A 17054-nucleotide genomic window follows, 5' to 3' on the forward strand; every position below is an offset into this window, starting at 1 on the left:
GAGGGTGGAGGAAAAAGAGTAGGGAGGAGGAGGAGGATAAGGAGGAGGATGAGGACAGGTAGGAGGATGAGGAGGAGGAGGATAATGAGGATTAGGACAGGTAGGAGGACGGCAGGGAAGGGGAGGACAGGTAGAAGGATGACAGAAGGGGAGGAAAAGGGGGAGGAGGAGGACAAGGAAGAGGAGGACAGGGAGGAGGAAGAAGACGGTAGGGAGTGTAAGGACAGGTGGGAGGATGACAGGGAAGAGGAGGATGAGGAGGAGGAGGGCAGGGAGGAGGAAGAAGTTAGGGAGGAGGACAGGGTGGAGGACAGGGAGGAGGAAGAAGATGGTAATAATAATGTTGGTGTTAAGTGCTTACTATGTGCCAAGCACTGCTCTAAGTGCTGGAGTAGATACAAGGCAGTTAGGTTGTCCCACATGGGGTTCACAGTCTTCATCCCCATTTTACAGATGAGGTAACTGAGGCACAGAGAAGTTAAGCCCAAAGTCACACAGCTGGCAAATAGGAGGACAGGGAGGAGGAGGGCAGGGAGAAGGAGGACAGGGAGGAGGATTTAGAGGGTAGGGAGGAGGACAAGGAGGAGGAATTAGGGTAGGGAGGAGGACAGGGTAGGGAGGAGGACAAGGAAGAGGAATTAGAGGAGGGTAGGGAGGAGGACAAGGAGGAGGAATTAGAGGAGGGTAGGGAGGAGGACAGGGAGGAGGAATTAGAGGGTAGGGAGGAGGACGAGGAGGAATTGGAGGAGGGTAGGGAGGAGGACAGGGAAGAGAGTAGGACAAGGAAGAGGAATTAGAGGGTAAGGAGGAGGACAAGGAAGATGAATTAAAGGGTAGCGAGGAGGACAAGGAGGAGGAATTAGAGGAGGGTAGGGAGGAGGACAAGGAGGAGGAATTAGAAGGTAGGGAGGAGGACAAGGAGGAGGACAGGGAAGAAGAGGACAAGGAGGAGGGATTAGAGGAGGGTAGGGTGGAGGACAAGGAGGAGGAATTAGAGGGTAGGGAGGAGGACAAGGAGGAGGACAGGGAAGAGAGGATGATGAGGAATCAGAGGGTAGGGAGGAGGACAAGGAAGAGGAATTAAAGGGTAGGGAGGAGGACAAGGAGGAGGAATTAGAGGAGGGTAGGGAGGAAGACAAGGAGGAGGAATTAGAGGGTAGGGAGGAGGACAAGGAGGAGGACAGGGAAGAGAGGATGATGAGGAGGGATTAGAGGAGGGTAGGGAGGAGGACAAGGAAGAGGAATTAAAGGGTAGGGAGGAGGACAAGGAGGAAGGATTAGAGGAGGGTAGGGAGGAGGACAAGGAGGAGGAATTAGAGGGTGGGGGGGGGTGGGCGGGGTGTGGGGAGGCGGGTCCGGGGCGGTCCCGGGGGCGGTGCCGGGGGTGCGGGAGCGGGTCGCGGGTCCCGGGCGGGTCAGTGGGTGAGTGGGTGGGTGGGTGAGCGGGCGGAGGGGTGCCGGGGCCCAGGGGGCTGCCGATGCCGTCGCTGGAGCAGGCGCTGGGGGAGGCGGGGGAGCTGGGGCGGTGGCAGCGTCGGGCGCTGGCCCTGCTGGGGCTGACGGGGGTCCCGTTCGCCTTCCTGTTCGTCAGCGTGGTGTTCCTGGGCCCGCGGCCCGAGCGGACCTGGTGCCGGGGCCCGTGGGCCGCCCGCCTCGCCCGCCGCTGCGCCTGGAGCCCCGCCGACGAGTGGCAGCGCGCCCTGCCCGGCCCCGCCGCCGGGGAGCCCCCCGACGCCCGCTGCCGCCGCTACCTGCTGGACCGGGCGGCCCCGGACAATGCCACCGCCGCCGACCCCTGCCAAGACCCCCTGGCCGCCTTCCCCAACCGCTCGGCCCTGCCCGTCGGGCCCTGCCGCGGCGGCTGGACCTACGTCCAGAACCACTCTTCCATCGTCAGCCAGGTGAGGACCCTGCCTCGGACCCTTTCCTCACCCCCTCCCTCTTATCCCTGTCCCCTCTGCCCCTTTCCTTACCCCCCAGCTCTTATCTCTCCCCCCGTGCCCCTGCCTCTGCCCCTTTCCTTACCCCCTAGCTCTTATCCCTGTTCCCTCTGCCCCTTTCCTTACCCCCTAGCTCTTATCCCTGTCCCCTCTGCCCCTTTCCTTACCCCCCAGCTCTTATCTCTCCCCCCGTGCCCCTGCCTCTGCCCCTTTCCTTACCCCCTAGCTCTTATCCCTTTCCCCTCTGCCCCTTTCCTTACCCCGTAGCTCTTATCCCCATCCCCTCTGCCCCTTTCCTTATCCCCCAGCTCTTATCTCTACACCCTCTGCCCCTTTCCTTACCCCCTACCTCCTCTGACCCTTTCCTTACCCCCTACCTCTTATCCCTGTCCCCTCTGCCCCTTTCCTTACCCCCCAGCTCCTCTTATCTCTCCCCCCGTGCCCCTGCCTCTGCCCCTTTCCTTACCCCCTCCCTCTTATCCCTATTCCCTCTGCCCCTTTCCTTACCCCGTAGCTCTTATCCCTGTCCCCTCTGCCCCTTTCCTTACCCCCCAGCTCTTATCTCTCCCCCCGTGCCCCTGCCCCTTTCCTTACCCCCTAGCTCTTATCCCTATCCCCTCTGCCCCTTTCCTTACCCCCCCAGCTCTTATCTCTACTCCTCTGCCCCTTTCCTTACCCCCCAGCTCTTATCTCTCCCCTCGTGCCCCTGCCTCTGCCTCTTTCCTTACCCCCTAGCTCTTATCCCTATCCCCTCTGCCCCTTTCCTTACCCCCTAGCTCTTATCCCTACCCCCCTGCCCCTTTCCTTACCCCCTAGCTCTTATCCCTACCCCCTCTGCCCCGTTCCTTACCCCCCCAGCTCTTATCTCTACTCCTCTGCTCCTTTCCTTACCCCCCGGCCCTTATCCCTACCCCCTCTACCCCTTTCCTTACCCCCCAGCTCTTATTTCTACCCCTCTGCCCCTGTCTCTGCCCCTTTCCTTACCCCCAGCTCTTATCTCTCCCCCCGTGCCCCTGACTCTGCCCCTTTCCTTACCCCCCAGCTCTTATCCCTTGCCCCTCTGTCCCCTTCCTTACCCCCATAGCTCTTATCCCTGCCCCCTCTGCCCCTTTTCTTACCCCCCTAGCTCTTATCTCTACCCCTTCTGCCCGTCTCTACCCCTTTCCTTACCCCAACTGCCTCTGCCCCATTCCTTCCCCCTCCAGCTCTTATCTCTCCCCCCCGCCCCTTCCTCTGCCCCTTTCCTTACCCCCAGCTCTTATCTCTCCCCCCGTGCCCCTGCCTCTGCACCTTTCCTTACCCCCCAGCTCTTATCCCTACCCTATCTGCCCCTTTCCTTACCCCCCCAGCTCTTATCTCTCCCCCCTCTGCCCCTGCCTCTTTCTTTACCCCTCAGCTCTTATCTCTACCCCTGCCTCTTTCCTTACCCCCCAGCTACTATCTCTACCCCCTCTGCCCCTGCCTCTGCCCCTTTCCTTACCCCCAGCTCTTATCCCTACCCCCTCTGCCCCTTTACTTACCCCCCCCAGCCCTTATAATAATAATAATGGCATTTATTAAGCACTTAGTATGTGCAGAGCACTGTTCTAAGCGCTGGGCATTTATCTCTACTCCCTCTGTCCCTGCCTCTTTCCTTACCCCTCAGTTCTTATCTCGCCCCCCTCTGCCCGTGCCCCTTTCCTTACCCCTCAGTTCTTATCTCGCCCCCCTCAGCCCCTGCCCCCTTCCTTACCCCCAGCTCTTATCTCGACCCCCTCTGCCCCTGCCCCCAATCCTATCTCTACCCCCATCCTCCTTTGATCGTTTGCATCCCCCTTGCCCTCCTCTGCCCCTTTCCTTCCTCCCTCCAACCGTGCCCCCATTTCTTCCTCTACCCCCCTGCCCTCCTCTGCCCTGCCTCTGCCCCTTTCTCTCCCTCCAGTCCTGCCCCTGCTCCTATTCCTAACCCCTGACCCTTCTCTGCCCCAGCTCCTCTCCCTCCCCCATGACTCTCCTCTGCCCCTCTACCATAAACACTCAGGACAGGCCCTGGCATGGGCTTCTATCATTCCTCAGACCTCCAGGCTGGCAGGTGAGCCACAGTCAGACACTGAGAACCCTTTCTCTGCCCACCTCCATCCTCTTCCCCCTCCTCCTCTTCGCCCTGGGGCCTTAGGGTTAAAAAAAAAATCAAAAACCCTGTTCTGATCTGAGTGGGGGGAATATCAATCCACTTTATTCTAAAGAGGGGATCCGGGAAATGATCGCCCAAGCCAGAAACTAAGGGAGCCAGTCGGGGTGGGGAGGGGGAATCTGCCACATGGCATTGGCAGCCGATCCGTGGGTGTTAGGGAAAACCCAATCTCCATCCTTCACATGGCGCAATCGGGCTACCGAGGAGAGTTCCCGGTTCCAGCAGGGGTGAGGGAGTGGTTGGGTGGGGAGCGATCAGAGCACGTTTTTCCTCATCAGAGAGCTTGGCATTATCTGGAAGTCGGTCAGTGCACGAGATTCCATTTCTCCCAGTCCCACCTGGGCTCTGAGGAAGCAGAGAAAGAGCGTTTCCACGTGCAGTTTTAAGGGGCGGAGCTTCTCAGCCAAGGGAAATTACATCGGGTAATCAGAGGCGAAGGAAAAAAATAAATCAGATGGAGTTTTTCCACCCGTAAAGAAGCTTCTCGGGATCGAGAGTTTGGCTGGAAATGAGATCGGAAAATCGGTAACTTCTGTCCACTTAATAATAATAATAATAATGGCATTTATTAAGCGCTTAGTATGTGCCCAGCACTGTTCTAAGCGCTGGGGAGATTACAAGGTTGATCAGGTTGTCCCACGGGGGGCTCACAGGCTTAATCCTCATTTTACAGATGAGGTAACTGAGGCACAGAGAAGTGAAATGACTTGCCCAAAGTCGCACAGCTGACAATTGGTGGAGCCGGGATTTGAACCCATGACCTCTGACTCCAAAGCTCGGGCTTTTTCCACTGAGCCACGTTGAAGTTCAGCTTGTTCTTATAATAATGATGATAGTGATGGGAAATTTGTTAAGCGCTTACTCTGTGATAAGCACTGTTCTATGTGATGATCGGCCGCTGGCTGAAACAAGAAGGCAACTGGAAATGGATATGTGTGGGAGAACGCGTGGTGAAAGGAAATCACAGCACAAAAGAGGAGACACACCCACATATATATTATATAATATATATTATATATTTTATATATATATGCGTGGTGAAAGGAAATCACAGCCCAAGAGAGGATACACACACACACACACACACACACACATATATATATATATATATATATATATATGTATACATATATATGTTACATATAGGAATAGCGGACTAGGTCATTTTAGTAATTGGTCATTTTCCCTGGAGGATTATGCATGCGCAGGGATAAACGTTTGTCGTTTCAGCTTAAAGGTAGAAAGGCCAACCCATTTTAGTCCAGATTTTAAATGTCAAGGAGCATCTGAGAACGGAGAAGTCGACCTAGGTTAAAAAAAAAAAAAAATCACCTTTGGAGAATATTTGTTAAGAGTCCTGAGCTCACGAAAAATCATTCCCTGAACGTTTGTACAACTCTACCTTTTTCAAGTGTGTTTTAATTTTAAATGAATTCCTCATGATAGTTGCAGTTACGGCAACCCAGGTGCAGAGGACACTCTAACAAAGTGAATTTTGGAACAACTCTGCTTTCTTCCCGTGGGCTATAAAAAAAGCACACTTCCCACGGGTGAATTTCACCTTGGGGGACTGGGGGCCGGGGTTGGGGGGGAATGGCCCTCTTCGAATTTCACCTTCAGTGACAGGGACAGAGGGAAGTCCTGATAAACGTGTTCTGATTTACCTCTGAGTTACCCACGGTTTGACCATCTATTCCCATAATCCAGATCCACAATATGGTGGGTGGATTTGGGGGATGGAGTCGTGGCTCTGAAAATCTAGACACGGGATGTTTAACGTCCAGTTGTTCACTTTTCTTCTGGCCAAGGTAGTTTCTATTTTGTAAAAAAAATAAATGAATAAACACATTTATTTATAGAGAAGCAGCGTGGCTCAGTGGAAAGAGCCCAGGCTTTGGAGTCAGAGGTCATGGATTCAAATCCCAGCTCTGCCCATTGTCAGGTGTGTGGCTTTGGGCATATTTAACTTCTCTGGGCCTCATTACCTCATCTGAAAAATGAGGATTAAGACTGTGAGCCCCCCTTGGGACCACCTGATCACCTTGTAACCTCCCCAGTGCTTAGAACAGTGCTTTGCACATAGTAAATGTTTAATAAATGCTATTTTTATCATTATAGATTTAGTGGGTAGATTTCTCCACCCCTCCTCCTTTCCAGACTCCTTCCCCAACCCCGACACGAGACCGTAGTAGAGATTCATGGCAATTGAGACTCTCCAAATGATATTTTGGCCTATTGAAGCTCAAGTCATTTGCTTGATCTTTTTCATTAAGGTTATGCTCAAAGATATCTGTTGACATTTTGGATTCTCGAGGAAATGGTGACCCTGAAGGCTTCTCAGAGGCTGTAAAGTTTTCTCTCTGATATAGTTGCCATTCTTTGAGTGACTGTGTTTTCCCTCCCTAGATAGTGAGTGCCCCCCAAGCCCCCCGCCCCTGCAGGCAGACTAGGCGGTTCTGTCTGAATGAATGGCTCAATGAATGGCTCTTTATTCTCATTCCCTCCAGCTCTCAATGGGGCTCTGCAATGGGTAAGCGCTTAATAAATGTTTGTGATGGTTGTTTATTCAGGTGCTAAAAATGGAATGATAACATTCGGCTGAAATGAATCTTTAAACTCCATTAACTGTAGTTATTTTTAATAATAGTAGTATTTGTTTAGCATTTACTCCGCGGCAGGCACTGTACCAAGCACTACATGTAGTTGGTGAAGCGGGCTGCCTCCCACCCGAAACAAGGATCCCACCTTAGTTTTTGTGTAGCCCTTTTGTACCCCCAAAGCCTCCTCCCATCACCTGTGTCATTGTTGGCCTGATAGGTAGGAAAAAAGGCAGATGATGTTATCCCTGTTTTGCTGATAAGGAAACTGAGGCAGAGAGAATCCAAGTTCACTCATTCATTCAGTTGTATTTATTGAGTGCTTACTGTGTGCAGAGTACTGTACTAAGCTCTTGGGAAGTACAAGTCGGCAACGTATAGAGACGGTCCCTACCCAACAATGGGCTAACAGTCTAGAAGGGGGAGACAGACAACAAAACGAAACATGTGGATAGGTGTCAAGTCGACAGAACAAAAATAATTAAAGCTAGATAATAATAATAATGATGGTATTTGTTAAATGCTTACTATGTGCAAAGCACTGTTCTAAGCGCTGGGGAGATACAGGGTGATCAGCTTGTCCCACATGGGGCTCACAGTCTTAATCCCCATTTTACAGATGAACATCATTTTACAGATGCACATCATTAACAAAATAAATAGAATAGTAAATATGTACAAGTAAAGTAGAGTAATAAATCTGCATAAACATATAGACAGGTGCTGTGGGGAAGGGAAGGAGGTAGGGCGGGGGGATGGGGAGGAGGAGAGGAAAAGGGGGGCTCAGTCTGGGGCAAGTGACTTGCCCAGGGTCACACAGCAGGCTGGTGACGGGCCTCGGCCTCAAACCCAGGTCATCTGGCTTTTGGGTGGACACTCTCTCAAAGACTGTCCATGCTGCCTCAGAAGGGGCTAGTGTTCATTCAATCATATTTATTGAGCACTTACTGTGTGCAGAGCACTGTACTAAGCGCTTGGAAAAGTACAGTACAGCGGTAAAGAGAATTAGTCTCTGTCCACAACAAGCTCACAGTCTAGAGGGGGGAGACAGACATCACTCCAAGTAAACAGGCATCAGTATAAATAAAATGACAGATATATGCATAACTGCTATGGGGCAGGGAGAGGGGGGGAAGAGCCACGGGAGCAAGTCAGGGTGAGGAAAAGTGAGGCTTCGGTTGGGAAGGCCTCTTGGAGGAGATGTGCCTTCAGCAGGGCTTTGAAGGTAGGGAGGCGGTGGGTGGGAGGAGGAGGAGGAGAAGAGTCATTGGTGGATTTGCGGAGGGAGGGCATTCCAGGCCAGAGGTAGGATGTGGGAAAGGAGTTGGAGGCAAGATGGAGCCACAGTGAGATGGTTAGTACCAGGGGAGTGAAGCATGCGGGTTGGACTGTAGAAGGAGAGAAGGGAAGTGAGGTAGGAGGGGGCAAGGTGATGGAGAGCTTTGAAGCCAATGGTGAGGAGTTTTTGTTTGATACAGAGGTGGACAGGCAACCACTGGAGATTTTGGAGGGGGCTAGGGATGACATGCCCTGAACGTTTCTGTAGAAAGGTAATCCGGACAGCAGAGTGAAGTATGGAGTGGAATGGGGAGAGGCGGGAGTTTGGGAGGTCAGAAAGGGGGGCTGATGCAGCCATCTAGGCAGGATAGGATGAGTGATCGTACCCATGTGGTAGCGGTCAGGATGGAGATGAAAAGGCAGATCTTGGTGACGTCGTGAAGGTGATATGTTGCCAACTTGTACTTCCCAAGTGCTTAGTACAGTGCTCTGCACACAGTAAGCGCTCAATAAATACGATTGATACCGACAGGATTTGGTGACGGATTGGAAATGTGGGTTGAATCAGAAAGCAGAGTCAAAGATGACACCAAGGTTATGGGCTTGTGAGATGGGAAACATGATGGTGCCGTCTACAATGACGGGAAAGTCAGGGAGAAGACAGGGTTTGGGTGGGAAGATAAGGAGCTCGGTTTGGGACGTGTTAAGTTTGAGCTGGTGGGACGACATCCAAGAAGAGCTGTCCTGAAGGCAGGAGAAGATGCGAACCTGGTGAGAGGAAGAGAGATCAGGGGAGGAGGTGTAGATTGGGGGTGTCACCCGCATAGAGATGGTGAGATGGTAGTTGAAGAATGGGAGCGAATGAGTTCTCCAAGGAAATGAGTGTAGATGGAGAATAGACCTAACCTCTTCTCCATGGTCCAACCTGGCTATTTTATTCTGTACGTGCTTCAAGGAAGACTTTTTAAAAATCCCGGTCTGCTGACTGTAGCATTTATTTACTGATTGAGCGCTTACTTTGTTCAGAGCAGTGTACTAAGCCCTCGGGAGAGTACAATACGACACGGCAGACACGTTCCCTAAAGTCGGCCGCTGAGTATTCCATTATGGTCTCTGTGGCACAGTGATAGTTTCGGGACATCGGTGACGGGGAAAGCAGAAATATCCCACAGGCCCCCCCTCTAATAACTGAAATTTGGAGTCACTGAAATCACCACCACTGTCAATCACTCAAAGGCATTTACTGAGCATGAACTGTGTGCAGACAATTCTATTGAACACTATGTTTTTTCCCATTAGGGGAATCTGATTGTTTGCTTTCGCATAGTGAAGACTGCACGGTTAATGATGATGATGATGATGATAATGGCATTTGTTCAGCACTGGGGTGGACACAAGTTAAACAGTTTGGACAGACAGTCCCTGTCCCGCATGGGCTCACAGTCCAACTATGCGGGAAAAAAATATGATTGAATGAATGAAACCCTGTTTTGTAGATGAGAAAACTAAAGCACAGAGAAGTGAAGTGACTTACCCAAGGTCACCCAGCAGACCCGTGGCAGAGCCAGGATTAGAATTCCGGGGGTCTTCCCGACACCCAGGCCTGGTGCTCTCTCCACTAGGCCACACTGCTTCCCAGTTCTCAAAAACCACAGAACTCAGAAGAGCACAGGAACAGATTCAGGGAATCTTGTGCTGCAGCAAATGGTTTCGTGCTCCCCAGTTTGTTTTATGGTAGTCGGGACTAGTCAGTTAGGTTGGGCATAGTCCCTGTCCAGTGTGGGGCTTACAGTCATGAGTAGGAAGTCGAATAGAGATTGAAACCCCACTTTACAGTTGAGGAAACTGAGGCACTGAAAGTTAGGTGACCCAGAAGCAACTGGCAGAGCAGTTGGCAGAGCCCTAGGATTCCCAGGTCTGTACTCTGTCTCCATACTCTCCGTGCTCCATCCACGCTGCTTCTCTCGGATCACAGAAACCCCTTTAGGGGTGGCTTGGCTTTCCACATGCTCAGTGTGAGTAGCTTCTAGCACAGAAGGGAGGCTTTTATCTACTTCTGAATTGCCCCCGTACAATTGGGAGGTACTTTTATTCAGTTGTATTTATTAAGCTCTTACTGTGGGCAGAGCACTGTATTCAGCCCTTAGGAGAGTACAATACAGCAATAAACAGACATATCTTATCAATCGATGGCATTCGTTGAACACTTACCACGTGCCAAGCATTTTTCCAAGCACTTGGGAAGCTACAAGACTACAGCGTTGCTCCTCATCCACTAGGAGCTTATCCTCTAGAGGAGGGGAAGCAGGCTTTGAAATCATTACGAATATGCACTTGGATCTGTAATCTTTGGGCACTTGGCATTCACCTCACCCTAAACCCCATAGCACTTGTGTACCTATCCATAACTTATTTCTATTTATGTCTGTCTGCCCCTCGAGATTGTAAGCTCACTGTGGGCAGAGAGTGTTTCTACCCACTGTCCTGTATTGTACTCTCCCAAGCCCTTGGTACAGGAAGCACTCAATAAAATTCCATTGATTGAGATGTACGAAAGTGCTCCGGGGCTGAGGGTAGAGTGAATATCAAGTGCTTAAGGGGTACAGGTACAAGTACATAGATGATGCAGAAGGGACAGGGAATACAGAAAATGAGGGCTAAGTCTGGGAAATTTTGTTGGAAATGATGTGATTTTAGGAGGGCTTTGGAGGTGGGAAGGTGGGGGGATGGCAGTTAGGAAGGAGGCAGAGAGCTGATGGAGTGTTTTAAAGTTGATGGCATGTCCTCTACAGCCACGATTTCCAGGGACTTCCCAGAGAGGAGAGAATCAAGCCAACCATGTAATTAAAAAAAACAACGAAAGCCAAGACTAAACCTCTTTATTTCCCTTCTTTTCTTGACAGTGTCTGGAAGGGAAAGTTAGTTTAAACGCTGAGAGGGAAGAGAAGGCTTCTGATGTGGTTTGTCAGAGATCAAAGTGATTGATGCTAAGTTCCAGCAATTGTTGATATTCTCCCTCTTTGAAGGATGAGTATGTCAACATTCCTTTATCGGATAATGACCAATGGCTGTTGTTTTTAGTTGCAGAAGGACACCCATACATATGTTTACCTTACATTCCTTATCTGATTTAGCCATTCTAGTATAAACATACAGAGACTGTGGTTTTTTCATTCAAAGACTGCTACTGCTACTTGTAGAAATGTGTGTGTGTGTATATATACATATATACACATATATAATCTATATAAATATATAAAAACACATTTCTACAAGTATATATATAATATGTCTCTGCGGGGGGGGGGCACTTAGTGTTGGGAGTTGATGTTGAAGGTATGGAAGGTGAGATTTTTATCAAGGTGTGCAGTGTGGCAGATATCTCTAACAAGTCTCTGAGACAATCCTTCCCACCTGGTAAGTCTGTAAAGTCTTTTGCTGTAATGTTGTGCTTGTTTCCCCCTCTTGGTGTCATGATGTTCTTGAAGGCTTTACTCTAAGAAAATTGGTCTCCTTTATACCACTCTTCACCAGGCCTCTACACTTTAAGCCTGTCCTCTAGAATGTAAGACCCTTGTGGGCAGGGAACGTGTCTACCAACTCTGCTATATTGTTCTCTCCCAAGTGCTCAGTGCAGGACTCTGCGCACAGTAAGTGCTTCAAATATAGATGTGATTGATTGATAAATCATCTGCTACTCCCTCCAGATTGCCCTGGCCCATGCCGCATCATTTCAGTTTCCCTTCACCGTATTTTATCAATCAATCGATTGTGTTTATTGAGCATGTCCTGTATGCAGAGCTCTGTACAAAGCACTTGGCAGAGGGCAATACGACAGAGTTGGTAGACATGTTCCCTGCCCGCAGTAAGCTTAGAGTGTAGCTGGGGAGAGAGGCATTGATATAAATAAATTAATTCATTAATTACAGAAATGTACATAAGTTCTGTGGGGATGAGGGAAGGGTGAATAAAAGGAGCAAATCTAAGTGCAAGGGTGACGCAGAAAGGAGTGGGAGAAGAGGAAAGGAGGGTTTAGTCAGGGAAGGCTTCTTGGAGGAGATGTTTTCAATCAGACTTTGCAGGTGGGGAGAGTGATTATCTGTCAGATATAAAGAGGGAGAGGATTTATTTGGTCTTCCCTGCATCATTTTGCTGTTTCATCTTAGAGCAGTGGTCTGGTTACCTTTCGATCACCCATTTTCCTCACATGTTCTGCCAAAAAAGGTATGACTTTGACCCTGGAGGACTGACTTCTTCCCAGCTTTGCAGTCCAATGGGCTCTCGATGCTTGAGCTTCCCACCGGACTGTAAGCTTGTGAATAATCAGGGTAATAATTGTGGTATCTAAGCGATCACTTTGTGCCGAGCACTGTACTAACCGCTGGGATGGTTGCAAGATCATCAAGTCCCACATGGGGCTAACAGTCTAAATAGGAGGGCAAACAGGTAACAGATCCCCTCTTTTACACATGAGGAAACTGAGGCACGGAGAAGTTTAAGTGACTGGCCCAAAGTCACCCAGCAGGGATGTGGCAGATCCTGGATCCAACTCCGAGGCCCAAGCTCTTTCCACTAGACCACACTCGTGGATGTGGTGGGCCGGGAATGTGTTTTCCAAGTCTGTCATATTGTGCTCTCCCAAGCGCTTAGTACTGTGTTCTGCCTGCAGAAAGCACTCAGTAAATACCATTGATTGATTGGTCGATTGACATGAAGGGCTGCACGGTGGTGTTGGTGGTTTTGTTTTGTTGTCTGTCTCCCCCTTCTACACCGTGAACCCATTGTTGGGTAGGGACCGTCTCTGTATGTTGCCGACTTGTACTTCTCAAGCACTTAGTACAGTGCTCTGCACACAGTAGGCACTCAATAAATACGATTGAATGAATGAACGAATGTGACAGATCCGTGTGGATGGTTAAACCCCTTAGTTCTCCTGCAGATCTTCAGTTTGGTTGGAATCTTGGTTCCCGATCTGTGCCACACTCAGTCATCCTAAAGACCTCTTTGCTTTCTGGAATTGATTTTCTATCTCTGTCACTTATTGCATCATTAGACAGCGTTAAGCGCCGAGTACAGTGCTCTGCACATAGGCAGCGACCAATAAATAGCCCTGATTGATGGATAAGTGTGCTGCCTAGGAAGTAGAATCAAGTGACCAGGTTGTGCCCTATCGCTGCTGACCGTAGGGTTGGCTTGCTGTGGGCTGGTGGATAATTTTGATCTTTCCTAAGCACTTTGAACAGTCCTCTGCATACATTAAGCACTCGATACATACTAGGGGTGATAGGGATGATCTTTCTCAGGTTTATTGTCAATCCATATACACAGCCGTTTGTGTGTGTGTCTATGTCTGTTTCCGAGTCCTGTGTTTGTGTGGGTGTGTACGTGCCTGAAGGGGAGTAATCACCTTATAGCAATTCCCAAGTGAGTGATTCAGGTGATGTTGAGAATAAAGAACGTGTTTAACCACCTCTGTTATATTCTGCTCTCCCAAGGGCTTAGTACAGTGCTCTGCACACAGTAAGCACCCAGTACATGCGATTGATTGATTCGTTCATTCATCGATGCTCTTAGCTTGTTAAGTGGGTCAGGGAATCTGAACTGTACTCTGACACTGGTCTCCAAATTGTTTGTTACGCACTTGAGCCTGGCTGCTTAGAATAAGTCGTACAGGATAGAATCCAGGACACAGAACCAATTTATCACAGAGGTGCCCCAAGTGTCAAGCAAGAAATCGGCCAGCTGGTGGCCTCAGATAGGGATTTGGCAAAACCCTTCCAATTCCGATGTTTCCGTTCTTATCATCCTGAGGTAGCCTTAGGTTATTCATGAACTTCCAGGGCACCAAACTTTTTTATATGTAGTAAAGTCACAGAAAATTAAAGATCAGCTCCTCACTCCTCCTGGGTGTATTGGGCAAAAAGATGATGTCTCCTGGGTCCTGCCTCTCCCCAGCGCCTTTTCATGTTCTGTCAGTGGCCCTGGGCAATATTCTTCAGTAGCTGGTCATTGGGGGCTCTGGCCAGGGAGAGCCCTGAGTGGCCTTTTCCTCCTGGAACAAGGAGACGGTGGCATTGTCTTTGAAGTGTTGTGGCACTGGCTTTCTAATTCCCGTGTACAAAAATAGCCCCAGAGAGCCCAGCCGAGCCTATCTTGGGCTTGGGTTGGGAGAGGGTGGATCCAAGGTGGGAAGGACAGGGGAATGGAGTGGGAAGGGAGTGAAGGGGAAGCAGAGGGAGGGCAGAGCAGGAGGGAGAGAGGAGATGGGAATGGAAAGGAAGGGGAATCAGAGTGGAAAGGAGGGAGAGAAGGGGTGGGGGAAGCAGGAGGAGGACAGGAAGCACTTGGCTCAGTGGTTTTGCCCCGCAAACCCATGCAGGTTTCCCGCGGGATCCCAGCCCCTTTTGTTTCCACAGGCCAGAGGTGGCAGAGTGGAAGGAGGGGCAGACAGGTGGCGGTTTTGCCCTCAAACCATTGGCAAAGTGCTCCTGCTGCAGTGGCAGGGAGAAAGAATGAGCATCCACGGCAACAACTTTTTTGAGCAGGAGCTGGAGTGAGCGGGAGTCAGAGCTAGCGATGTCATTGAGCTGCCTGACCGCCCAAGACGATAGATGAACCAAAAGCCATCAGTCAGGGGGTTTACTGAGAGACTTTCGAGCACCAGGCCCTGCCCTGAAAACCCGGGCAAATGCATCAGTAATAAGGCACACGCTCCCTGCATTTAAGAGCTAACGCTTCAATTGCGTAAACCAACAAAAGTTATTCAAGGACAATTAAAGCAAGTGGCAGAACAAGGGTAAAACAGGAAGCGGTACAAATGCATCCGGACAAAACTGCTGACTGAATGTAATTATTTATTATAAAGTGCCGTCGAGGCTTTTCCGATTCATAGCGACTCCATGGATATCCTTTCTCCAGAACATCCTGTCCTCTGCCATAATCTGTAACCCTTCTAATGGTTCTTCCGTTATCATTGTTATGGTCCCTGGCCATCTAGCTGCTGGTCTGCCTCTTCCACTTTTTCCCCGGACTTTCCCTAGCATTAGTGTCTTCTCCAGAGAATTAGTCTTCCTGATTATATGTCCAAAATACGCTTATCTAAGTTGAGTCATTTGGCCTGCCAAAGACCACTTTGGTTTAATTTGCTCTAAAATCCGTTTGTCTGTCTTTCCGGCAGTCCGTGGTATTCGCAGAAGCCTTCTCCGACATCACATTTCAAAAGAATCGATGTTCTTTCTATCCCGTTTTTTCACTGTCCAGCTTTCGTCGGATCTGTACATTGTCACTGGAAACACCGTAGAGTTGACAGTATGTATTTTTGTGGCAATAGTTACATCAGCACATTTCATGACTTTTTCCAGGCTCTTCATAGCAAGTCTTCCTATCATTAATCTTCGGCTTATTTCTTGGCTACTATTTCCTTTCTTATTGATTATCGGTCCCAGGAGAGAAAAATTGTCAACTACTTCAATCTTCTCTCTGTCCACTATGAATGTGTTAAAACTTTTATTTAGTATAAAACTATCTGGACTGAATGTACAGTTTTATATATAAATAAATGTATGCAGATGTACAAGAATGCTGAGGAGAAGAATACGATGCACAAATTTGAAGAGTAGGTATTGGGCTGAGGCAAATCGAGTGTTAAATCAACAGGGAAGGCTTGATGGAGGTGGGGTTTTTTTTCTTTCCCATCCCAAGTAGGCTTAACTAGGAGGGTCTTATTTTTTCCTGTCAATCAATCAGTCATCTTAGTGCTTAACCGTGTTCTTGGTCAAATACAAACAGGCTTCCATTGAGACTGAGCTCCTGTTTTCATTTCCCAAGGGGTTTCTTTTCATTACCACTTGTTGATATACTTTTCATCATTCTGTGTAGTTCTCAGAGGCACAATAAGAGCAGTGTACCCAGATTTCCGTTTCAGCGCGTTTATTGAATAATAATAATAATGACATTTGTTAAGCACTTACTATTTGCAAAGTACTGTTCTAAGCGCTGTGGGGTGGGGGAATACAAGATGATTAGGTTATCGCACATAGGACTCACAGTCTTAATCCCCATTTTACAGATGAGGTAACTGAGGCACAGAGAAGTTAAGTGACTTGCCCAAAGTCACACAGCAGACAAGAGGTAGAGTCGGGATAGAACCCATGACCTCTGACTCCCAAGCCCGGGCTCTTTCCATTAAGCCACGCTGCTTCTCTAAGAAGCGAGAAAGGAAATTGAAGGAAAATGAATGAAGGAAATGAAGGAAAAATGAAGGAAAAGGAAAATGAGAGGAAACTGAAGAGTGAAAGGCTTCCTTCTCTGAAGTATCTTTAATAATTTAGATTCCTAAAAACAAGACCTAAAAAGATGTGCCTGAACAGGATAGTGTACAGTGAATTACTTTCTTGCCATGTAAGAAATTGCCACGGGCACATTAAAATGAATCAGTGATACTGTCAACCGATAATAGCATTCTCAAGGAACCAAGCATTGGGCTAAATTCTGAAGAGAATCCATGGACACTTAATTCTGCCACAATCTCTGGTCCACAAGGGAGCTCATATCTAAAACAAGGAAAGACCCGTGGGGAGGAAATGAAAACACATAGCGCTTAACAGATACCATTATTACTATTACCTTGTATCTCCTCCAGCACTTAGTTCTGTGCTTGATACAGAGCAGCCACTTACCAAATGCCATCCTTCATTCATTAATAGTAATAATAATGATAACATTTATTAAGCACTTACTATGTGCAAAGCACTGTTCTAAGTGCTGAGGAGCTTACAAGGTGATCAGGTTGGCCCACGGGGGGCTCACAGTCTTAATCCCCATTTTACAAATGAGGGAACTGAGGCCCAGAGAAGTGAAGTGACTTGCCCAAAGTCACACAGCTGACAAGTGGCGGAGCCGGGATTTGAACCCGTAACCTCTGACTCCAAAGCCCGGGTTCTTTCCACTGAGCCACGCTGCTTCTCTAATAATAGTGTTCGTTAATGCTCACTGTGTGCCAGGCACTGTTCTAAGTGCTGGGGTAGATGCGAGGTAATCAGATCGGACACAGTCCCTGTCCCACAG

At 49.1% G+C, this 17054-nt stretch overlaps 1 protein-coding gene across 1 annotated transcript in view; it reads left to right on the forward strand.

Annotated features, from left to right (window-relative positions):
* Nucleotides 1-1478: 1478 nt before the first annotated feature.
* SLC22A3 (solute carrier family 22 member 3) overlaps nt 1479-17054 on the forward strand; it is a 116964-nt gene continuing 101388 nt past the window's right edge. The window contains exon 1 of the mRNA XM_038769981.1: nt 1479-1901. Within this exon, the coding sequence (XP_038625909.1) occupies nt 1479-1901 (423 nt within the window). The remainder of the gene's footprint in view (nt 1902-17054) is intronic.

Source organism: Tachyglossus aculeatus, chromosome 2 (genome assembly GCF_015852505.1).
Source record: "Tachyglossus aculeatus isolate mTacAcu1 chromosome 2, mTacAcu1.pri, whole genome shotgun sequence".
Taxonomy (NCBI): Eukaryota; Metazoa; Chordata; class Mammalia; order Monotremata; family Tachyglossidae; genus Tachyglossus; species Tachyglossus aculeatus.